The sequence below is a fragment of the Pleurodeles waltl genome, chromosome 4_1, assembly GCF_031143425.1.
Source record: "Pleurodeles waltl isolate 20211129_DDA chromosome 4_1, aPleWal1.hap1.20221129, whole genome shotgun sequence".
Classification (NCBI taxonomy): domain Eukaryota; kingdom Metazoa; phylum Chordata; class Amphibia; order Caudata; family Salamandridae; genus Pleurodeles; species Pleurodeles waltl.
In genome coordinates, this window is record NC_090442.1 from 769,682,733 (window position 1) to 769,707,211 (window position 24,479).

Consider the following 24,479-nt stretch of genomic DNA (forward strand, 5'->3'; position numbering starts at 1 on the left):
ATGTGTATGTATGGGCTGAAATCCATTATGTGCACTTACTGCTGTTAGCACACACAGATGTTTGAGATTTGTGGCAAACACCAAATCTTTCAAAATTATGCCCATTGAAATTTCTGTTTGTCAACTTGCCAAATATCACCTGGAGAAATCAGGGTAAATTCCAATAAATGCATTATTTGACACAGAATGCACCAATTCTGCATGTAATCCCTTATTATTCTGGGAAATACTTTAATGATCTAATTTGTTATCAGACTGCCCTCCTGTTCACAAAGCTCGCTTTGCAATATCCTATTTTGGTTGTTGAGGTCCAAAATATTTACCCTGAACTTTTATCTTTCAGCTGCATCATCCTCATCCACAATTCAAAGGATTTCTGCTTTAAGGTATGGTTTATCTGATGGGTTTGTCCTGGTAATCTTTTTAGGCACTTCTTGAACTCTACATCTGTTCTGCACTTTACAGTCCTTGACTGCCACTGAGAGGCTCCTCTGTCTGGAAGGCAGGAGGGTTCCTGTGTGCCTTGGCGTGGCAAGCAGCTTCTTCCTTGGCACCTGTTTCCAGTGAGTGGTCTCTACCTAACCTTCGGTGGACCGACCAAGTAGGACACTAGCAAAATCCCCCCCTAGGCTGGGAACAGGCTTCTGCTCTGTGGCTGGATGGTCAAGGTGCCTTCCTCAGGAAATTGAATCTAGGCTGCAGCTCAAGAGAACATCACACAAGTTTCTTATATTTGATGTCTAGGAAAAATAATGCTCCTGATAACTACAACGATTTCTCAAGTACTGAGATACCTCAAGAGTTTCAATGCAGGACAGCATCAAAACATAGCTTTTTATACAATGTGGGCCTGATTTATAAAAGTAAACATATAATTGGTAGTAAGTTTACTACTTTCTCAGAATTCACAAGCTAAGTGTGGAGTTGTATGACTCCACCCTTCTTATACTTATGTAAGCGGAGTTCTCTGCTACTGGAGACTGCACTTACACTTTTTAGTAACTTTACTACATTCGGCAGTTCACCATTTAGAAGTGTAAAGTTTCTCAAAGGTGTAGACTTGCATGTCTCCATTCCCCTGTTGTAAGACGTATTGTTAGCTTATAATGGGCAAGGAGTCCACTCATTTCTTAACTTTATTGTAATTCACATTTGCTTGCTTCTTATTTGTTAGTGTGTGTGGGCCATCCTTCCTTGTCTTATGTTTGTCCCTCCCCTGAAGCATGGATGTATTATTGTGTCCTTACACTGCTCGCTTTTTCAGGCGCTATGTTTTATTTGTTTAAACACTCTTGAGAGCAGCGGCGGCCGCTGCAAATGTCAGGTGGTGGGACAATTTAAAAAAAAACACAAAAAAAACAGTTACCTTTCTGCCGTTTCCGCCTCCTGCCGCCTCCTGCTGCCTCGCTCCTCTGCTCCTGATTGTGTCATTTACTAGGACACCAGCACAGGCTCCCCAGCAATCCTGGCACTGCTCTCATGCTAAACTTAGCATGAAAGCAGCATCAGGATTGGTCTGAGCAGCTTCGACCGCCGCTCAGACAGTTCACTGGGGGCTGGGTAGTTTCTCCAGCAGCCAGGTTGGAGAAACCTAAGTGCGCATGTGTGTTAGGCCAGCTTAAGACGGTCGGCCAAACACACATGCGCACTTAATTGCATTCCACTCTACATCCCCACTTCCCCCCTCCCGTGGCCCAGCTCCACCCCTCCCTGCACTGCTGGATGAGCCAGCAGAAGAAAAATAAAACAATAGTAAACTATGTGGAGAGCGCCCCTGCTTGAGAGTTTGTGTTTTACAGCTGTCCCCCCTATGTAATTCTTTTCCCCTCTCTGCGTTGTTCTCTCTCACTTGTATGCTTCTTCCCATCCCCTTCCTAGATGAGATTGCCTTTGTGTGATCCCCCAGGCTAGGTTGCTTTCCCTCCCAGGTGCTTCTACTCCCCTCCCAGCACCAATTGTTCTCTTCTGCCTGTTTGCTGTTCTACCCTGCTCTCCAGAGTCCAAGTTGCTTCCCTCTTACCTGTTTTGGCCCTGCGCCATCCGTGTTGCTTCCCACTACCCGTGCCTTCTGTGTTGCTTCCATTCACCTGCACTGTTTGTGTTGCTTCCGTGCCCCTGTACTGCTTCAGCCTGCATTGGCCTTCCGCATAGCTTCCCCATCTTCCCATCTATACTGTCCCTCCATCAGCTTTTCTCCCATATTGCTTCTGTGCCCCTGCCTGCTTTCCCAAAAAGCTTTTGAGTGTTTTTCCCTTTTTATTTCTTGATACGTGTTGCATTGGCAAATAAAACGAATAAAAAAACAGTTGTATCATTTTGTAGGGGCATGCACGCATGGTGCGCGCTCCATGCCGCACAGCATGTTTTAATGAAATAGAAGAGAAAGATATTTGAGAACTCACTTCAAACGTGCTATTTTGTCTTTCTATAGCACAAAGCATATTTTCTATGACAATATGAACCCCACTCATTTTGTTCCTTTCTAAATTAAATGTTTTACGTTTTACCAGTTTGATACAATCAAGATGGCTTCAGGTGTGCCACACGTTTGGCATAATTAAGACTATTAGTGCTCTGGTTGTTCTTTAGAACACTCTGGGAGGCTGCAGTAGAACACAAGAGAATAAACTGACAGGCCGTTCCTGTTGGAAGTACATGTTTTACTGTGAATGTCTGACTTCATTCTCATATGGCTGTTAACGATAGTGTGAATTTACAGAAAATATGTTCTCATTTTAGCTTCTGGTGCTCCATCCATAATCTCTATGGGAAAATCATGAGAAAACAGTTTTCCAGCAACAAATGATTTATATTTTAAATAAAATTTGTTATCACCCTTTATAAGTTCTCCTTTTTGTGTCCGTCAAAACTTGTCAGTCACTAAAATGCATTTCAGTGTGATGCTCTCATGTATATTGGTCCCAAGATGGCTGCCAGCACTTCCTGGTTGAAGTGTTTGCAGCCAATTAGATCTCATCATGAGATCTGTGCTTAGGCTCCGCCCAGATATACAAGTTTGGTTTTGCTTAAATGTCTCAAAAACTAGTGAATGAATTTACACCAAATAACAAAAAGGGCACTTTCTGGACCAAGAGCTACCTTTCTGCCAAATTTGGTGTAATTCCGTCCAGCGAATCGGGCTGTAGTCGTGTTCAAAATCCCTATAGAAATTAACTTGGGGAAAACACGTTTTGGTAACCCCCTCTTTCTCTCAGCCCCTGCTTGACGGATCAACTAAAATCTTTTGAGATAGCGGCTTAGGTGAGAGGCAATTTTTTTGGGAAACTTTTGTGAAGATTCATCAACAGGCACCACAGATATAACCACTTCAGATTAGCTTTTTCTATAGAAACTAGGTCCGAACTATAACTACTTAGTGGCGACTGCCACTTGGTATTATTATTATTATATATATATATATATATATATATATATATATATATATATATATATATATATATATATATACACACACACACACACACATATATACATGTATTACATAAGCCTTTTTGGTTTGCTTATAACTTTGGCCTCTGCTCCTTCCTGGAAAGTTTTAAGGCGATCCATCAAGTGGGGGCCGAGAAAAACGGGAATCCCCTAAGTGCATTTTGTCCATTCATTTTTCCATAGGAAAATTTAACAGGAATACTGCAAAAACTGCTGACACGTGACATAAATCTAGCTCTTGGTCTAGAAAGTGTGCTTTCGTGATTTGGTGGATATCCTTTCATTAGTTTTTGAGAAATTAAGGTTCAAAACCTTTGTATATTTCACACCACGGACCATTCGCAGGTCCATCACGGAGGATTCAATGATCCAGCCGCACTCTGATTGGTTGACCCAGATTATTTGTTTGCAAGCCAAAGGGCAGGATCCCATTGGCTGGCTGCAACCTGAGGAACATTTTGCACCTGCTATGTTAGGACTTGGTCCCCGAGTCCTAGAAAATGTTTGGAAAAACGAAATAAGAGGGCAGAGAAGAGCTTCTCTGACACCCGGGCCATATTGGTGGTACCAGAGGGACCCCCCTGGATTAGAAAGAATACAAATTTCACCTTTCCATGGATTTGCAGATCCATTGTAGCGTTCATCGCAGATCCCCCATACCTGAAACCCTGGAGACTTGTGGTGGATGCACGTATGCAGAGGAGTGCCCAAAGGGGCAAAACAAAATAAAGGGGATGGTCGTCTGTGCGAGTGGGTACCCAGCTCCATGCCACACACGGCCGCTGGCGGGGGAGGGGACGCTCATTAGGGGGTAAGTGCACCAGTATCCAACCCTACTCTGCATGGTAACGGGTCTGCCACGCTATTGCGGGGGTGGTTGGGCATAGGGCCTGGCCCAACCCCACATGAAGCTGAAGGTCTTGATTAGGTGCATCCTCCACGGCCAAAAAAAGATGGTGCCAAAAGCCGTCAGCACAGTTTGCGCCCATCAGGGCTTGCTGCTTTTTTGTCTTTTTACATTGAAGAACAGATGCCATATATCTCAGAACGTTTGTTAGATTCATTAGTTATTTTCTGTAGTAACAATCTTGCATCATGAATTATGGTTTCATCACTGACTTGTCGGTCTGATTTTATTTTCATTAACTAATTAGTCTTTAAAACAGGTCAATATGTTTAAAGAATGACAATATTATAATACACTGCCCGGTTACCCATCACCTTTAACTTACAACAATCAGGACATAGTATTAGCTAAACTTTGCAAACAGCAGCAAAATTCTTCACTTGTAGTAAATATTGTGCTTCTGAAAACAACAAAGAACATCTCCACGAAAATCCCACCTTGTGAGTGACATAACTGCTTAGAAGAACTTCAGTTCTTCTGCGACCTACAAACAGGCACACAATAATGTCTAATATCTCTGATAAACAATCCTCAGGGTTCTGGTGATAGGGCACTCGACTTGTGATTTGTTACACTACCGGAATTATGTCAGTGTCATTTATAATCCTAATGCAGTTATCTGGATATATATAAGTATATATATAAATAAATACACACATATATGAATATCGCATAGTGTCAAATCTGTTGCTTTATATTTGCAGTATCTAGAAGAAGGAAACGTGGGCCTGGGTAGGAAAATCACGTTCTTCCTGTATCTACTGGTGGTGATGACGTGCTGCACAGTGAGTAGTTTACGTTTCATTCAAAAATATCTGTGTGGCCTTCGCTCTGCCCCTGACCGCCCAACACGTTTCCTAGTGAGCCCCCCCTCCCTTTTACAAATTTCAATATTTCTCTGTGCACTCACCTGCCTCACAGGAAGGGCTAGCATCTCTTTCAGAGCTGGGATTGGTGCCGCCTCGAATACAAAACGCTTGCGGAAAGGTTTCCTTGCTGCTGTAGACATTGCTGCCTCTAATCAGGGACGTAATGTCGAGGACTGGGCCCAGTACAGTCCTAGGAGCTCTCTCCTTGGAGCTCTTTTTTGCCCGAGGCATTTATATCAGTGAGGTGGCCAACCTAAGGGGGGATCATATATTTGAATTAAGCTGTTATATTGATTGCAAAAAAACTCTGTTTTCAGGTTGCCACTATGTGCCCAATGGAAATGCTGTGATGCAAAGCAGCCCCCAGTCTCATAACCTGCGCCCAGTGGCAGGGCGCTATCTAAACATCTCCCTACATCACAGTCCGAGAGTTTGGGATGAACGGAATCAGTATTAACGGGGAATGTGTATAGTGGACTCTGATTAGCATTGCAGTATGAAATATAACACAATTATCGGCATGTTGTAGTGTGCGAAGCCTCCGTGTGGTGCAGTATGGGTACACAGCACGGGGAAGTGAACCTGATGATGCAGAGTGTAACACCCAGCAGACTTTATGTTGCATCACCATGCACCAACTGGATGTACTGTTCTACACCACACTACATCACAATCCATTAACCATCCACACAACAGCTACCTCTCCAACCACTCTGAATTTATGATTCTTTTTAAGCCTATCCTGCTCTCTGCTGCCTTTTGGCTAGGTTTGGTTTGCGCTATAAAATTACCAAATACATACCAGCATACTTTCTGCGGTGTAGCCTATGATGTTACCAACTCGAAATCGACAACACTGACCCTGTTCAGATTTTTTTTTTTTAAAGCAAGAGAGTATTATTACACAATGTGCGCTGGACTAAAAAGCGCTGCACTACAAATTGTCTCAGTCGGAGACAGCGCGGACAGGCTCCTCAGTTCATAGTATTACATACTCCATGAGTGTCCCACTAGGTCCTGGTACTACACAATCGCGTTTTAGGCACTGCAAAAATGTGGCACTGTGTAATGGTAATAGAGCCCTTAATTGTAGTTCAGCCTAGTTTTTCCTGGCTGTGATGGTCAGAAAAAAGGAACATCAGACCTTCAGTAGGGTGGGCAGTGTGATGTCAGGCCGTCGGAGTAAGCTTTCAGTTGATGACATTATTAATTTTAGTATTATTTTACATTTAATACACTTATTTTTTAGCATAGCAAATAATTCAATTAAACGTTTTAATGCCGTTTGAAAAATATAGGTTATTTAAACTAATTAAATATATGCCTGTCAACCACATTTATAAAAATTTAATAAAAGCGTGAATGATGGTTGGTATTTTTTAAATTATTGCTTAACGGTTAATATCGATAAATTAGTATTTGAATTATTTTATTTAAAACATTTAATTTGAAGAGTTTGCACTGTAACTTTTTATCTTATTAGTTCCGGTTTCATTTTAATCATTTTATTTTACTTTATTTCAATTATTTTACATTTATAATTTACATTAAATATATTTCAATATGTTTTACATAAAGACAGTTTATTACATTTCCATATTTTCCCCCAATGCGAAGATCTCCACCACTTGGTGCAAAGTTACTTTTAGTAAATTTACACTCGTAAACCCATTCATAAGAGACTCCACCTCCTCATTAGAGAGGGTGGACATATGTAAATCTGCACCTAGGTGTTAATCCCCATTTGAAAATTTGAATAGCAGAAAAGCGAAGAGCTACACCGACGTGTACAAGTAGATCTACACATGAAAATGTACCTTCATGATTCGGGACTAAAGAATCAAGACATCAGTCCTTGCAATAGATGTAAAATATCTGGAGTTTATAAACTCCAACTGCCCCTTTGAGAAATGTGTTCTGACACAAAACAGCTGCATCAGCTAAGTAAATTTGATAAAGGATCACAAAACATAAATCAACAAAACTGTACCTATGACAGGAATCCAATATATAACTGTGGGGACCTCGAAAGCCCTGGATGATGATATGCTATAGTTTGCCTTTTACGAGGTACACGCAAATATGGGATACCAAAGACAAATGACCACAAGAGGGCTGGGGGGTCGAGATGCCAACTGAGGGATCCAGACACAGCTGATCGGAAGGCTGGGCCTTGAGGAGTAGGAACGGGTACTGCACAGGGATGGGACACCCATTACATGCCGTCGCCTTCAAAGGGAGTAGGGTGGGATGGGGCGTCTAATGTAATTTGTGGGTATCTTGACTGTTATTATGTGAACCTTGAAAAAAAACAGATTTAAAAAAAAAAAAACAATATTTGGAGTATTTACCGGACCTCAAATTTCCTTGTCTAGGTGAGTGTACAGTTTAGAAAGTAGAATTGAAACCATTCTAAAATAATAGATCAAGACCATTACGATGAGAAATAATGTTCATCCTGTTTGAATTGTATTTAAATATACAGGGTATTTGTTTCCTACTGCTAAACACAAAAGCAGCTGCACAATCCTTTGTGAAAAGGGTTCAGTTAAATTCTACAAAGTGCAATAGAGTGCACTGTATTCCATATGCCTCGTTATTTGTAACCTTAGATCCGCTGGAGAAGGAAAAAGAGTTTTGTGGTTGAATCCTGTAGATTATGCAGACAATAAGTAATCATTTGGCATAATTATAGGAAGGCTAAACATATGTGAAGCATGAACATCTGTCTCAGAGGGAACGTCTGGTGCTAGTAAGATGAAGAGGGGCAGCTAACAGAGCCACCTGGAACTAAAATGACATACAAAGGAATCATACTTTAATTCTCTGAGGAACTGCAGATAGTTTTAAATTGAACACAAGGCAGGGGCAAAGAGTTCCAATTCTGTCTGTCAGAGCAAAATAGGTTATATCGACTACAATGTCACTATAAAAAAAGGTGGTCTAGAGCCTCCTATAGCCCGATGGTAAATACAGATTCATTTTAAAAATTATGTGTTTACCGAAAGCGAGTTAAGATAGCACAGATGGGAAGAGATCTGTTCTCTGCTAGGCTGGCTGAAAATCAAGCATGCTGAAATATTCTCAACAGAATATAATAGATCATTTATATAGATCATGTATATATTTTGGAAGACTGAGGCAAACAGGGTTTCTGTATTGTAGGAATCCCTTTATGTGGTATGTGAACACACGGGCAAAACGACAGCGTTATCACGCGCTGCCTGTTAGATTTCCTTTACTGTTGTACATCCGATCTTCTGGACAGTGACTCTTAAAAGAAAGTTTGGGCCTTTTGGGACCCCATTTTTTACATGCAACTACGGATACACCACAGGCAAGACATCCACAAACTCGTCAATCCGCATTGGGTCAAAGACAGGAATATTTGCCAGAATTTATGGCAATACCTTTCTTAAATAGTGGAGCCTATGTTATATTTTAGGGGCTACAACAGCCCTAGTGGGACTACTCTTCATCCAAGCTTAAATTTATGAGCCTTGAAAGAGTCCGCTAGGACGAAACACGTGTTACTACTCTTCATCCAAGCTTAAATTTATGAGCCTTGAAAAAGTCCGCTAGGACGAAACACGTGTTGGCTGTTTTCTGATCTTGGATTAAACACTTTTTTGCAACTCTACTGATTTTGGACAGCATATTCATTACATAGACATTTGAGTGCCCTGGTCCCTGTCTCTCTTTCAAAACCGTATAAAGGGTCCAGGGGTTCCCCAGTGAGTGGACAGGGCTTGCTATGCAATCCCAAAGTGCTCTATATAAGGGTAGTGTGGTCGAGCCGCCTTAGGCTTAACACAGAGGAATGGAAGGCATCTACAAATACACACAATAGTAGCTAATATATATAAATATATATGTTTAGGCATTAGAGAAAAATCGTTCATATAAGTACGTTTTTAAATAGGAATTCTTTTCACTTTATAAAGTGGACACTGCAGTTTATGAGTATGAACAATGTTATCATATGGAAGGAAAACAGTTCTGCAAACAGGTCGAATACAGCGACTTACAAGGCCAATCTCCTGGGGTTAAGGTGAGTAGTGGGAAAGGTTCAAGGCGGTACCCACAGTACACGCTCAGCGGCAAGTGGTGGATGGGTTCAGAGTGCAAAAAAGCGTTGGGTGTTCAATGCACTCCTGTAGAGATCGGTAACTGCAGAAAGAGGCTGAAGGCTCTGGCCAGGAGGCTAGTCGAGCTGAACCAACAGTGGGGCTCAGGCCTCATGATGCTTGGGCACAGGTAGGCACCACTGGTCCTCTTATCCATGGCTGAGGGGCAACGGGTGCAGAGGTGTCCTTAAGTGTCAGGTCTTCTTTACCAGAGTAGTTGTGGTGGAGGGGGGCTGCATGCAGAGGCTGCAGGTGTCGCTAGGGAGTCCAGGAGGGGTGAAACCAGAATGGACTGGGACTCTGGAAGGCTGGGGATCCTTGTTGAACTACTTCAACTTGGGTCAGAGACAGCGGGGGCAGTGGTGACTTCAGGTGTCGGGGTTTAGTGGTTCCAGAGGGTTAAGAGTCCTTTCTTTTGGAATTTGTTGGAGAACAGGTCCACGGTTCACAGGAGGTCTTTAAAGGTCATTCCAGGCTTTCGCGGTGATGTAGGATAATGTGCGTCCCCCCCTGCAAGTGTGTTGGATGTAGGGGAATTGTGCGAGGGTGAGTGAAGAGGAGCACAGGTGTCTCAAGGGAAGATGGAAGTTCAGTGGGTAGTTGATGTAGGATGGTCCCAGTTTGTGGAGGGCTTTGTAGGTGTGTGTGTGAGCGTCTTGAACTGGCATCTTTTCTGAAATGGGAGCCAGCTGAAGTTTCCTGAGGTGAGGAGAGATATGGGTATGCTTGTGGAGGTCCAAGATGGGTCTGGCTACTGCGTTCGTTATTGTTTTGAGTCTTCTGACGAGCTGGGAGGGGATACTGGTGTAAAGTGTGTTGCCGTGCAATGGTCTTTCTGGTGTTTACTGGGACCCATCTGAAGATCTTGCGGAGCATGAGAAGGGTGTGGAAACAGGAGGAGTTGACTGCTTTGACTTGTTGTTTCATGGGCAGTTGGCTGTGCAAGATTATGCTGAGGTTGCGAGTGCGGTCAGTCGGTGTGGGAATGGGTCTGAGTTCTTCCGGCCACCAGCTGTGGTCCCAGGCAGAAGTGTTCTTTCCAAAGATCAGTACCTTGGTTTTGTTGGAGTTCAATTTGAGCCAGCTGGTTATGTCGGTCATGGCGTTGGGGAAGTTGGTTTTGGTGTTAGAGGAGTCTTTGGTGAGCGAGAGGACGAGCTGGGTGTCATCGGCGTAGGAAATTATTTTGAGTCCGTGGGCTCTGACGATTATGTATATGTTGAACAGCGTGGGGCTGAGCGATGATCCTTGGGGCATGCAACATATGATGTTCTTGGGAGCGGAAGAAAACTGAGGTATGTAGATGCTCTGGGTGCATCCTGAGAGGAATGAGGTGATCAACTTGAGAGCGTGTTGTTGAATTCTGATGTTGTAGAGTCTGTCAATGAGGATGTGGTGGACAACAGTGTCAAAAGCTGTAGACACGTCGAGAAGAAACAGACCCACTGTTTCTCCTTGGTCAAGAAGGGTTCTGATGTCATGTGTTGCAGGGACGAGCGCAGTCTTGGTGCTATGGTTGGCCCAGAAACCTGATTATGATGTGTTGAGTAGGTGGTTCTGTTCTAGGCAGAAGGTGAGCTGTCGGTTGATGGCCTTCTCATGTACTTTGGCTGGGTATGCGAGCAGGGAGCCCAGCAGATAGTTCTTGAGGTTGCTGGGGTCGGCTTAGGGCTTCTTTAGGAGGTGTCTGATGTCTGCGTGCTTCCATCCATCTGGGAAGGATGCTGTGGAGATGGAAATGTTGAGGAGGTTTGTTAGTTCAGTGATGATTATGTTGGATCCAGGGATGAAGAGATAGTGGGGGCAGGGAGCTAGTGGGTACACCAGAATGGATGGATGACATGATGGTATCGGTGGTCTGGACATCGAGTGAGGACCAGGTGGTCATAGCTGGGCTGGGGTTCGCTGGTTGGATGAGGTTGTCGAGTCTGAACGAAGTAGTTTGATGGTTAAAGTTGTAACCTTCCACTAGTGATCCACTACAACCTGTATAATTCTATTTCCTTGTGCTGTTGGAGGGTCTAGGGGACCAGCAATGTCAAACCTTACCCTATCAAAGGGAACCACTGGAAGTGGAATTAAGAGGACCTTTGGGTGGCCATCTGTCTTGCCACTGGTTTGACAGGTGGCACAGGAGTTACAAAACTCCTTCACCTTCTGGGACACACCTGGCCAGTAGAAGTGGTTAACTAACCAATTCCAAGTTTTAGCCTGGCCAAAATGCCCAGCTAGTGGGACATCATGAGCCAATGTGAGGAGAAATTCTCTGAACTGCTGAGGCTCTACCACTCTCCTAGTGGCACCAGGTTTGAAGTCTCTGGTTTCAATGTAAAGGAGTCCCTCCTCCCAATAGGTCCTGTGGGAGCCACTGACATGTCCCTTTTCCTGGTCAGCAGCTTGCTGTCTCAGGCCTTCAAGATTGAGACAGGTTCTCTGGGACAGATCTTTCCTAGAGGGTCCCTTTAGACTCAAGAGCTCTGCCGTGTAGGACCCAAGTTCCTGAGGCTCAGTTCTCTCTGGGACTGATAGGTATTCTCCCTGAGGAGAGGGTACCTGATCTGGTATCTGTTTAGAAGGTGGTTTTCCAGACTTCTTGCCCTTTCTCTTGGTAGTGTGGGCCAATATTCCAGACTTCAACTCTACCTTTTCACCATGGGCTTTGCACTGTACTCTTGTTTACTCTTGTATACCCAGCATAGCTGCATGGGTCTTTCTTTCGACCTCAGCCCATGCTGATGACTCAAGATCATTGTCTAGTAGACATTGTACAGGGATTGCAGGAGATACCACCTCCTTCTTTTGGCCAGTAACCCCTCCCCGTTCTAAGGAGTCCATTGCCATGGGATGTACCTTAGCTTGATTATCAGCATTGAGGACTGTATATGTCTCACCAGTCAAGTATTGGTCTGAGGACACCAGTTGCTCAGTCACCATGGTGACACTGGCACCACTGTCTCTCTGTGCTTCAACCCTAACCCCATTAATATGTTGCTGTTGTCTGTATCTCTTGAAATTACGGGGCCAGACAGCCAGGGCAGCTACATCCACCCTACCCTCTAAAACTAGAGTTGCCTCAGTGGGTCCACTGACATGGTCAGGACCCACCCGGAATCCCATCTGGAGACTTACCACTGCACTTACTGCAGGTGTACGAAAGCATTTTTATTGAGGGGACAGGTAGGTCTCCAGCTCAGTGTCCAAGAGACTTGCAGGCATGGCACCAAGCCTTTTTGGGAACCCAGTTTTTACCTTTGTACCCACCCTGTGATTGGGAAGAGTCTCAGGGCCCACCCTCCTGAGAATACTTTTGCAGGCCGTTAGAAGACTCTTTGTTTTAATCCTTTGCCTGGTCACCAGCTTTCCCTTGGGAGGGCCTTTTGGCCTCTTTTTTATGGTCACCCCACAGTGGTAGTTGTGGTCACCCTTGTTTTGACCCAGTTGTCTGCCTTCTTCCCAAATACTTGAGGAGAAAGTGGACCTAGGTCTACAAGGTACTGATGTAACTTCTCTTGAACACAATTACTTAGCAGCTGCTCTTCCATAATTAAATTATAAAGCCTTTCATAATCATGCACATTGCTACCTTTTAGGCATCCACCTAGTGTTTTCACTGAAAAGTCCACCAAATCTTCCCAAGTCTGATTCTGGGTTTTGCTAGTCTCCCTGAACCTGATCCTGTACTCCTCAGTGGTGAGTCAAAAGCCCTTAATCAGGGTACCTTTCATGAGGTCACAGGGCTCAGCTTCTGCCTTATTCAATGTCAGGAGTTTATCCCTGCATTTACCATATAACGGTTCCCAGAGGATAGAGGCCCAATACTTCTGGCTGACCTTCCTGGCTCTATAGGCTTTCTCAAATGCTGTGAACCATTTGGTGATATCATCACCTTCTGAGTATTTTGGGACAATCCCTTTGGGGATTTTAGGGTCACAAGTGTCCTCCCTAGTTATCAGTTTGCTGCCACCAGAGATGGGTGTTAGGCCCATCTCAGTTCTTTATTTCTCTATAGCTAAGAGTTTAGCCTCTAATGATATCCTCTTGGCTAGTTTCTGAAGATCTGCATCTTCAGTATCTATATCTTCTGAGACACTGGTAGTAGTGTTGTTCTCAGTGGAGGTATTATCTGAGAGGGTAGAGATGGAGTCATCGTCAACTTCATCCACCTCTGCATTTTCCTCCTCTTCCCCAGCGGGGGATCTTTCCTTGCCAAGGCCTTATCATTCTCTGGGAGCAACTGCTGCAGGTGGGCTTTTATGAGTGTAGGCCCTGTTAGAAATGGGATCCCTAGTTGGCAGTCCGTTTGCACCCTGTCCAAGTAGGGACCCTCACTCAAGTCAGGATAAGGGAGATATCTGCTCAGATAACCCCTGCTCACCCCCTTGGTAGCTTGGCACGAGCAGTCAGGCTTATCTCAGAAGTAATGTGTAAATCATGTGCACATAACATCCAGTAATAAGTGAAAACACTACAAAAGGACACCACACCAGTTTAGAAAAACAGCCAATATTTTTCTGTGTAAAACAAGACCAAAAAAATAAGAATCCAACATACAGTAATAAAGATATGAATTTTGTACGATTTATCTTAAAAATACAGTTCCTTGAAGTCGATAGCTCCACCTGGGGATATCCTGGCGTTGTCATCAACAAAACCAACAGTTCTAGCCAGCCACAATGTTGCGGGCCAGCTAAGGTGTTGGGAAGACCCGCAAACAGTACCTTGGATTTGCAGGGTGTCGTGATCCTTGCGGTGAGCTCCGGAGTGCGGTGTCGCTGGCATCGCGGTGTCAGTTCCGGAGTCGTCGGGCCCTTGAAGTCACACGCATTGCAGATCGAACTCTGGGCAGATGAAGTCAGGAGCGCTGGTGTGGATGGGGTCAGGGCTGTGGTGCAATGTGGGACGATGCGACCTGCAGTGGCCACAGGTCACGGTGCAGGCAGTGGCTCAGTGACAGCGTCCAGCGGCATCGGTGAGACCAGGGCAGCGCTGTAAAGCATGGCGGTGCGACGTGCAGTGTCACCAGATCACGGTACAGGTCGCAGTGTCGTCGTTACTGAAGCGCTGTCATCGGTAGGCCCAAGCCAGCAGTGCGGGACGGGACGGTGCTTTGTGACTCTCACGAGTGGTGTCCACAGGCCACGGTGCGGGCAGGATACCTGGTGCTGATACTGGAGTCAATGATGCTGGTGTTGATGGACCAGGGCTGCGGTGCAGGACGGGACGGTGCTTCGTGCTCCTCACGAGCAGTGTCCAAAGGCCACGGTGCAGGCAGCAGGGCTGGTGTCAGCTGGAGCGGCGTTGTCAGGGATGCCTAGGCTGCGTGTGAGCAGGTGAGGCCGGAGTGCAGGGCCCACAGGTCGCGGTGCGAGCAGCAGCTCGGTGAAGTCGTCCAATGATGGCATCGGTGAGACCAGGGTTGCGAAGTGGGGCACTGCGACTCCGTGTGGCGTTGGCAGGTCCCGGTGCAGGCCAGCGGCATCGGTGGCGGCATCGCAGTGCTTCTCCTCTTGAACAGCACAAAACTAAAACACACAGCTCCCATTGCTGCAGGTCAAGGAAACTGAAATCTTTGGTGTCCCTGAGACTTCCAACAGGAGGCAAGCTCTACTCCAAGCCCTTGGAGAACTTTCTCAAGCAGGACACACAGCAAAGTTCACCCTTTGCACTCTTTTCAGGCAGAAGCAGCAACTGCAGGCCAGTCCAGCAAAGGAACACAGCAAAAGGACAGTACTCCTCCTCCAGCTCTTCAGCTCTTCTCCTAGGCAGAGGCTCCACTTGATTCCAGAAAGATTCTTAAAGTCTGGGGTTTTGGGTCTTCCTCTTATACCCCTTTCTGCCTTTGAAGTTGGCAAACTTCAAAGGAAAGTATGAAGTGTTTGACAGACCTTTCCTTGTCCAGGCCAAGCCCCACACACACCAGGGGGTCGGAGACTGCATTGGGTGAGGTCAGGGACAGTCCTTTCAGGTGTGAATGGCAACTCCTCTCTCCCCTCTAGCTCAGATGGCTCATCAGGATATGCAGACTACACCCCATCCCCTTGGTGTCACTGTCTAGAGAAGTGGAAAACAGCCCAACTGTCAAACTGACCCACACAGACAATCCACAAACAGGAAGAGTCACAGAATGGTTTAAGCAGGAAAATCCCTACTTTCTAAATGTGGCATTTTCAAACAGATAATTTAAAAACCAACTTCAATAAAATATGTATTTTTAAATTGTGAGTTCAGAGACCCTAAACCCCATATTTGTATCTGCTCTTAAGGGGAATCTGTGCTTTAAGGATATCTAAAGGCAGCCCCCATGTTAACCTATAAGAGAGATAAGCCATGCACAGTGAAACCCGAATTTGGCAGTATTTCACTGTTATGACCTATAAAACACACTAGTGTATGTCCTACCTTGAACATATACTAAACCCTGCACCTGGGGCCACCTAGGGCTTACCTTAGGGGTGCATTACATGTAGTAAAAGGGAAGGTTTAGGCCTGGCAAGTGGGTACACTTGCCAAGTCGAATTGGCAGTTTAAAACTGCTCACACAGACACTGCCGTGGCTGGTCTGAGCCAGCTTTACAGGGCTACTAATGTGGGTGGCACAATCAGTGCTGCAGCCTACTAGTAGCATTTGATTTACAGGCCCTTGGCACCTCTGGTGCACTTTTCCAGGGACTTACCAGTAAATCAAATATGCCAAATATGGATAAACCAATCAACAGTACAATTTACACCAATAGCATATGCACTTTAGCACTGCTTAGCAGTGGTAAAGTGCCCAGAGTCCTAAAGCCAACAAAAACTGGTCGGAACAATTAGGAAGAAGGAGGCAAAAAGATTGGGGATGACCCTGCAAAAAGGGCCAGGTGCAACAGGCCCTGTGGCAAGGTTCCATGCTTTACAGAGCTCCTTATGTTGGGATACTTAAAGGTGCTGATAGGGTGGCAGTTTGAGTTCATGGGAAGGCCCTTGCTCAGACATGGTGTTGAAAGTAGTTGGGAACTTTTTAAAGGACTTTAAAAAAATCATAAGTACTTTTCTAAAGGACCTAACTTACTTTACTGTTTTAAGTTTTAAAGAATTTTGCAAAAGGGACCTTAACCAGGGCCTCACAGCTATTTTGAACAATTTAGAAAAAATGTGAGAATATGAAAAAATACTTAACTAAAGACAATTTTGGGATTTCACTGTGGAATCACTTATCAACCCAGTGGTACAGTAGATGTCAAGTTTTGTATCCCAACCGCTGCACCACCAATGTAGGAAGCTGGCTTTTCTGTGGTATGTGAATACCATGTAAAGGGTCCAGGGATACCCCAGTAAGTGGGTGAGGCTTGCTGTGCAATCCCAAGGTGCTCTATTTAGGGGTAGTGTGGTCGAGCAGCTTTGGGCTTAACACAAATACACACAATAGTCAATAAATGGGACACGACTCAAGAAGGAGATCCATACCAAGTTCTAAAAATAACAAGTATCTTTATATATGTTTAGGCATTAGAGGAAAATTATTCAGGTAAGTACGTTTTTAAATAGGAATTCTTTTCACTTTAAAAAGTAGACAGTGCAATTTCTGAGTTCTGCAATGTTATCATATGGGAGGAAAAACAATTTCTGCAAACAGGTAGAGTACAGCTACTTACAAGACCAATCTCCTGGGGTTAAGGCGAGTAATGGGCAAGGTCCAAGGCATCACCCACAGTGCACTCTCAGCGGCGCGGGGGTGGCTGGGTACAGAGTGCAAAACATCATTGGGTGCCCAGTGCGTGCCTGTGGAGATTGGTCACTGTGGAAAGAGGCTGCAGGCTCTGGCCAGGAGCCAATAGCGGGGCTCAGGCCTCATGAATTTCTCCACATCTCAGGGGCAACAGCTGCAGAGGTGTCCGTAGGGTTAGGTGTTCTTTACAGAAACGGTGGAGAGGTGCTGCACGCAGAGGCTGCAGGCATCGTCGGGGAGTCCAGGAGGGGTGAAACCATGATGGACTCGGACTCTGGAGGGCTGGGGAACCTTGCTGGCACCAGTGGTCCACTTCATCTCGGGTCAGAGGCGGTAGGTGCAGTGGTGACTTTAGGTGTCGGGGTTTGGTGGTTCCACAGTACCTTCTTTTGGAGTTTGTTGAAGAACAGGTCCGCTGTTCACGGGAGAACTTGAGTCTTTATTGAAGGCAGGCAATTCCTCCCAGGTTTCTGGAGTCAGAGCTGCAGGACAAGTTAACTTTGGTGCAGATTTCGATGAGGGATGCAGACAGGCCGGCGGGGTTGGTACCAGGTCACTTGGTTCTTTTTTCCTCTTCTGTTGTTGCGGCTCTTTCGGTGTCCTTGGTCTTCTTAGGTGACCAGGACCTGCTTCTCTGTTGCAAGGGGCTCTCCTAAATACTACATTTAGGGGTCTTAGGAGTGTGAAGGGTAGTAGCCAATGGGCTTCTGATCCTTGGGGTCACTATGCTCCCATATAGTCACTTCCTGTGGAAAGTGAGCCTAACTCTGTCTCAGAATTCCTATGTATGCTAACTCAAGGATGGCTACCTCTGAAAAATTGTGTCCACCTCGCAGAAGCCTACCTTAGGGGTTTTACTAGCCTGGGGGTGGCAAGCCTACCCGACTAGCTAATTTTTCAACCTCTCCACGTGCCAAATAGGCACGGGACCTGTGAAATGGGGGTAGTGGCTTCCTCTCCTGTGAAGGGAGACATATTTGTATTTTAAAGGCAGCGGTCCTTTGAGGGAAGACTAATCAGCAGGTCATCCAGTGGGAGGGGGTTTTACACCCTCGTCCTGGGTAAGCATTTGTTCTGGGCCTCCTGGGAGCAGAAGGATCTCACCCTAGGGGTCCACAATAGTGTCTCATGTGGCAAGCAGGCAGAAACCGGTCAGCGAGCACACCAGAGGCTGGTAAGGTTTCAGGGGGTACCTCTGATGTGCCCTCTGGGTGCATATATGAGTAAATCCAACACTGGCATCAGTGTGGGTTCACCAATACGAAATGTTTGATACCAAACATCCCTATCATCAGTGAAGCCATGGTGTAGCTGGGGAACTGGTATTGACAAGTGTCCAGCACATGCATTTAAAATGGCTTCCCGGGTCAATTACAATGTCTTAGAATCGACAAAGTCATAGCAGGGGCATATCTGCTCATGCAGATATGCCATCACATATAATATAACACACCCTGCCTTCAGGCTGTAAGGCCTACTGGAGGGGTGACTTACATATATTGCATGCAGTGTTAGGGACATGGGACACAGGCTGTGTGCCATGTCATGTTTTCACTTTTGTCTGCACCAAGACATGCAGCCTGCAATGGCAGCCTGTTGTGCTTGGTGAGGGGTCCCTTAGGGTGGCACAATTCATGCTGCAGCCCTTAGGGACCCTCTTTAGTACTCCAGGCGCTAGGTAGTAGAGGTACCATTTACTAGGGACTTACAGAGGGTGTTAAAGGTTTTGTCAATTGGTGAAACATCTGTGCACTTTTGGGAAAGAGATCGGGCACTGGAAACCTGGTTAGCAGGAACCCAGTGCACTTTTAGTCGAAATCACATCAGATACCAGGCAAAAAGTGGGGTGCAATCCTGTCAAAAAGAGGCACTTTCCTACACCTATCAAAGCAAGTAGAAATTAGCCTCTGCTCTCTCTCATATGCCAGAGGGAGCAGGTGGAGGATTAGGGGAAGTGTTTGAAAAAAAGATAATGTACGTTTTGCCCCTCGTGGTTAAAGGGCAGCTGATGGTAAAAAATGACACCTATATTCCTGGTTTGAACCTCTGGCATGACAGGTGACAGCGTAAGACCAGATTATGTTGCAGAAAGTTGTGAAATTTATTGCGCTTATCCAAAGCACTAGACTGAGAATTAAATCTCAGGATGAGCCCCATACAGTCTGCATAGCAGTAGAACACACAGCCATGTGCTCTGAAAGTTCTCACTAAGATCCAAATAGATATTCTTCAGGAATTGACTAAGTAAAGACTCCAGGGGAATTCTGCACCATACCGACAGACATAAGGAGTAATATGGTGAAAAATCTAGTGTTTGGTGTCTGAAGTGGGACTCAAACAAACTGCCATCGACTGGATAGATATCTTTATTCACCAACAGGCAAGTGGGCTAAAAGTATCAAATGTGAAACTGAGCTGAAGGCTGCAGAATTATCCTGGCTGGACAGTCCTGTGGGTTCTTCCCACACCAAGGTGAGGCAAGAAGCCTCAAGCGCTACAATTAGTACAGCTCCTATCCCTGTGCTAGACTGGCATCTGGGCCGAGTCCAGAAAATAGTGTTGCTCCAGATGGACTGAGTTGAAGGTAGACAGATGCTTCTGCATTTGTAGAGATAAACTGAAGTAGGATCGGTCAACAGTTTGCATGCATTTAGCGTGATTTTGCATCTACATTCAATTTTTTTAACAGGTGATGGGAATAGCTTTCTTCTAAGAATGTGGCTAGTGAAAGGTTACAGGTTTCTGTGAGGACTAGCATAAATGTGGAAGCTGAATGATTCATAACAGATGTAGGGCATAGGTCTAAGGAAGATCCTGATCAAACAAAAGCTATTTGAGAGTTGGCAAACTCTGATGAGATTGGTTCAAAGCCTATCAAAATAGGGCCGGACTCTGGAGGCAGTGAAACAATAGGTAGGGCTGAAAAGGAGAATGAGGAATTGTTAAAAGAACCATGGGTATCATCAATTTTTTTAAAGAAAAATATTCTTACTTCCTTAAAAAGTTCTTGCGAGCCAGGAGTGGCAGTTCTAGAATCTATCACCACTGCAGGATGACACATTCCATTGTTTGTGTTTATAGGTTGCACAATGTGGTATAGATTAAAAACTGCAAAGACAAGTTGCAGTGTATAACATTATAAAGTATAATTATAGGAGGGACATTGCAGGATGTAACAGCAATACAAGACAAATTGTATTATAAAATATTACAAGTGGCAGTCAAAGGTTGTGCAGTGCTGTGTGTGATATCACAAACTTTAGGCATGTAATGCATTTGGCACTATAGGATAGCATATAACATTGGTGCAATCTGTTGCTGTGACGGGATGGGTAATTACTCAGTTTCTCTCTACCTTTCTCCCCAGGTCCTGTATTGCAGGCTGAACCTTCATCCTGAGACAAATGAAGAAATGCCCCTTTTAAGTGTGGGGAGAGACAGTTTTGCACGAATAAGAACACAAAGCGCATACCGAAGGGCCCGATTCTTCCAGCTCTCATTTGTCTTGTGTTGGGCTCCAGGTATGCTTGTTGACTTTTTTTATAGCACAAAGACAGCAGTGACTATTTCATAAAGTCATGGAAAATCTTCCTATTAATGAGGAAAAGTTTTTCTTTCTTACCTAAACCACCACCTGTGTCGGTATCTGGTTGGACTGTCAGAGATCTGCTCACAGTATCTGGCTGGGGCATGCCTGAATGAGTCAAGTTGGTGTCACCAAAGGATGGGTTGACTAGTGATGTTATTAGAGTCAACAGGACAGACTCTGAGCCAAAAAGTGTTTTAAGGGTACAGGTTGCACCAGGATGGTCCATTTGAGGATAGTCAATGATAGTTATCGCCACTTTCTGTGACTGCAGTTAGCTACACAGAGTACAGAATTTTATGAGAACAGTAAGTGAAGTGCCAGGCCAAGTGTTAGAAATTGGGGCTCTAGTTGGCAGAGGTATACACCCTTGTCCAAGTAGGCACCACAGTCCTAGTCAGGGTAAGTCACAACACAATCCAAATTATGCTGTGTTCACCCTCTGGTAGCACAGAGCAGGCAGGCTTTACTTAGAAGGCAATGTGTAAAGCATTTGTGCAATAACTCATATAGTAACACAGTAAAAAAAAGAAACACAAAAATACACCACACAGGCACAGAAAAATAGCTAATATTTATCTGAATAAAATAAGATAAAACAACACAAATCCAATATGCACAAGTCGCAATATAACTTTTTAAAGGTTTCAAAGAGCCTCAATCCTTAAGAATCAGTGGTTGTAGCCTTGTAAGACACATTACCTGGGATGCATAAAAAATTACGATGCACGGGGCCACAGAGGAGAAGATGCGTTGAAAAAAAAAGGCAGTGCGTCAGATTTTCCAGCATGGCACAGACGATGCGTCGTCTCTTTCCACTCTGCAAGGTGATTTCCAGGAGTGCAGCATTGGTTCCTCACTGTGATGCCCAGGGATGATGCGTTGAAAATCCTTGACTTGCTGGTAGAAGGAGCAGGCGCTGCGTCGATCCTATAGATTGCCTAGATTGCTGCCGGCGTTGTGTCGATTTTCCAACGAGCAGGAATTCTCTTTTCTGGGGTGAAGTCTTTGTGGCCCTGAGACTTCAGAACAGGAGGGTGCCACTGATGGTAATTATTTCCATTTGTGTAGAGTTGGAACTTGAGATGCTCCATTATCAGGGTTGAGTTGTCTGAGGAACTTGTGCAGCGGATGGTATCCTTGTTTATGATGGCAATTCCACCCTCATGTTTGTTGGTTCGGTTCTGGCGTGTTATCTTGTAGCCTTCAAGTCCGGCACAGATGCAGGATTTAGCCAGGTCTGCGTGAGGAAGATGACATCCAGGGTGAGGAAGGAGATCATGTCCCAGATCTCCATGGCTTGTTTGCTGAGCGATTGTGAGTTGAGTAGAATGCACAGGAGTGGTGCCGCGATGACCTCTGTCAGAGTAGTGGATGCAGTTGTGTTTGCGGTGGAGAGGTGCAGAGGAGAACAATCCTCTGGTGGTGATTGGCAATGTGATGCAGCAGTTGTTGTCAATGCGCCTGGGATCTAGGGCTCGGAGGTCTGCGGCGGTGTAGCTGTGGGTGATCCAGGGTTCCTGGCACTGGGCGCGCTCCAGCCACTGACGGGCATAGATGGGCTTGCCCTTGGCGCACCAACAATGTAAATGTTTTTAGGGTTAATCTAAGTTTCTGTGAAGGCAGTAAAGCAGAGAGCAAGTGGACTGAAATACACAGTAGTCAATGATGAAGAGAGTGTTGTTGCATTTAGACAGCTTCTCCGTCAAAGAACTGGGCGGTTTGTTTGGATTGGATACGTTTTTGGAATTAATGTTCTTTTGAGCGATTAACTGGAATTAACAGATTAGAATTTTGAGAGCTTCACTGAAGACAACGGAGTGTCTCTGGGCTTATAATAGGTGCTATACGCCTTGCCCCAACATTCTAATGTTTGTCTTTATATTTCTCCCCTTTTCATTTAGCACATCCCTTCTCTTAGTGGGTGGAATTTTCTAATGGCCTTATAGCTCTTCTGCCTCGGTACCTCACCCTCATTATAGGCCTGAGCCACAGAGCCGTTAACAGCCGGTATAGCTCTCTACAGTGGGCTACAAGGGTACATTATAACATTGGAATGTTGGGTGCGCCATTGAAGACAATGAAGTGTCTAAGGGCCAATAATGGCTGGTGTAAACCTTCAGCACCAACATTCCAATGTTTGTCTTTCTGCTTTCCCTTTTTAATGTAAACATTCTACCCTCAGCGAGCGGAATGTTCTAATAGCATTATAGCCCTTTTTCATACAAGGCCTTTGACTGCATGTCAGGCTTGTACAGTAGGTTTGGGGCCTTTAGCAAATGTTGTAGCCCTTGGCAGTGGGCTATAATAGTTGAAAAGGTTAGGTGTTTGGGTCCCCAGGGTGCCTATGAAATAATATTTGGGTCTATGTATGTGAAACAATAATGACAGCTTTAGAATGCTGGGTTTTCTTAAAATATATTCTTAATAGTGACAACTCTGAGGTGCCACCGCCTTCTCTTTTTTCACAGCCTTCATCCTGAGCATCTTCTCCTTCACGTCAGTCAAGCCCAGCTTGTTGTATCCCCTCTTCATTCTCCAGGTAATTATAATTTCAGTTCACGGTAGGTCTGGTTTTAACATTTGTACTGAGAAAACATTCTTCTATAAAGATCAGTATCAAAGGCACATACATGATTTTTTGTAGAACTTTCTATGCAGTTGTCTGTATTCATTTTTAACATGACTTTTTGACTCCTTGTTCTTGAATTATCAGGTGAAGAATACATTTTAAAGTGTTTTATTCTTTTATTTACTCTTAAAAGTATGTTCTGATGAGTGGAAAAATAAGGTCTTCCGGTAATTTTTCTAATTTTTGTAGCGTCCAGAACATTAAAATACCGGTCATGCTGATATAAAACCAGCCAGGTCGCAAACCTATGTGCGAGTAAGGCAAGTCTTTCTGACACCAAGGACACTTGCAGGATTAAGTTATGTGAATTCTAAGGCCTAATTTAGACATTAATTCTAATCTCAATGTGAAATTCCCATGTCAAAAATGTAGAGGTCAGGGCGTAGGGTTCCTACTGACAGGGTTGATTAGACCAGAGATCAGATCCATTCGTGTGGAATATTTGGGTGGGAGACGGACCAAGATATGGCAAATGGCACACAGCCATGATTTTGCTATTAAAGAGACCCAATAGAGGTTTTCTTGCTGATTGTTGCCTGTTCTTTTGTCTGTAAAATAAGGAATTGCTATCATTCCAATGGAACAAGTGAAGCACGATGCTTTTGCGCATCTTTGAAGGCGATTCTATTGCAAATTAATTCTTGCAAACAGAGAGTAGATTGATCGAGCTGCAGGACATTTCTAATATAGAAAGTACAGAAAAAAAACAAGAACATTGCATCCGTCTATTTTAATAAGGTTACTTAATAGATCTATAAACGGAGAACAATGCATAGAATCCTCTAAGCTATATCGTGGATCACAACGCCTTTTGTATACGTTTTTATATAAAACCACGCTATAATTTAAAAGCCAATCTTACAATGGGTGTATTGGCTGATTTCTACTCCTGTTATGTTTTATGGGCATATTTGAAGAATATGGTTTGTTTAAAGCTCAGTGGGTAGTAACAATTATTCGAGGTGGTTTGTGGTGGTCTCTCCAGTACAATTTGCAGGAAAGATGTGGCGAATCTTACACCCAGTTCCCCTATCCCCACTGGTGCAGACTGTCACATAAACAGAGGTATAGACTGCACAAAGACCTAACCGAGCCTGGTTCTCATTGTCCAATTTCACTCCTATGGTTTCCATCCCATTTACTGCCAGTTCTATTGTGGTGCCCTCAGCCAATCCACAGCACCCCAAATTCAGAGGCGTA

At 44.7% G+C, this 24,479-nt stretch overlaps 1 protein-coding gene across 1 annotated transcript in view; it reads left to right on the forward strand.

Annotated features, from left to right (window-relative positions):
• LOC138288143 (transmembrane protein 116-like) overlaps positions 1 to 24,479 on the forward strand; it is a 112,590-nt gene that overhangs the window by 82,233 nt on the left and 5,878 nt on the right. The window contains exons 8-11 of the mRNA XM_069229419.1: positions 344 to 386; positions 5,062 to 5,142; positions 20,429 to 20,582; positions 23,119 to 23,189. Coding sequence (XP_069085520.1) covers positions 344 to 386; positions 5,062 to 5,142; positions 20,429 to 20,582; positions 23,119 to 23,189 — 349 coding nt within the window. The remainder of the gene's footprint in view (positions 1 to 343; positions 387 to 5,061; positions 5,143 to 20,428; positions 20,583 to 23,118; positions 23,190 to 24,479) is intronic.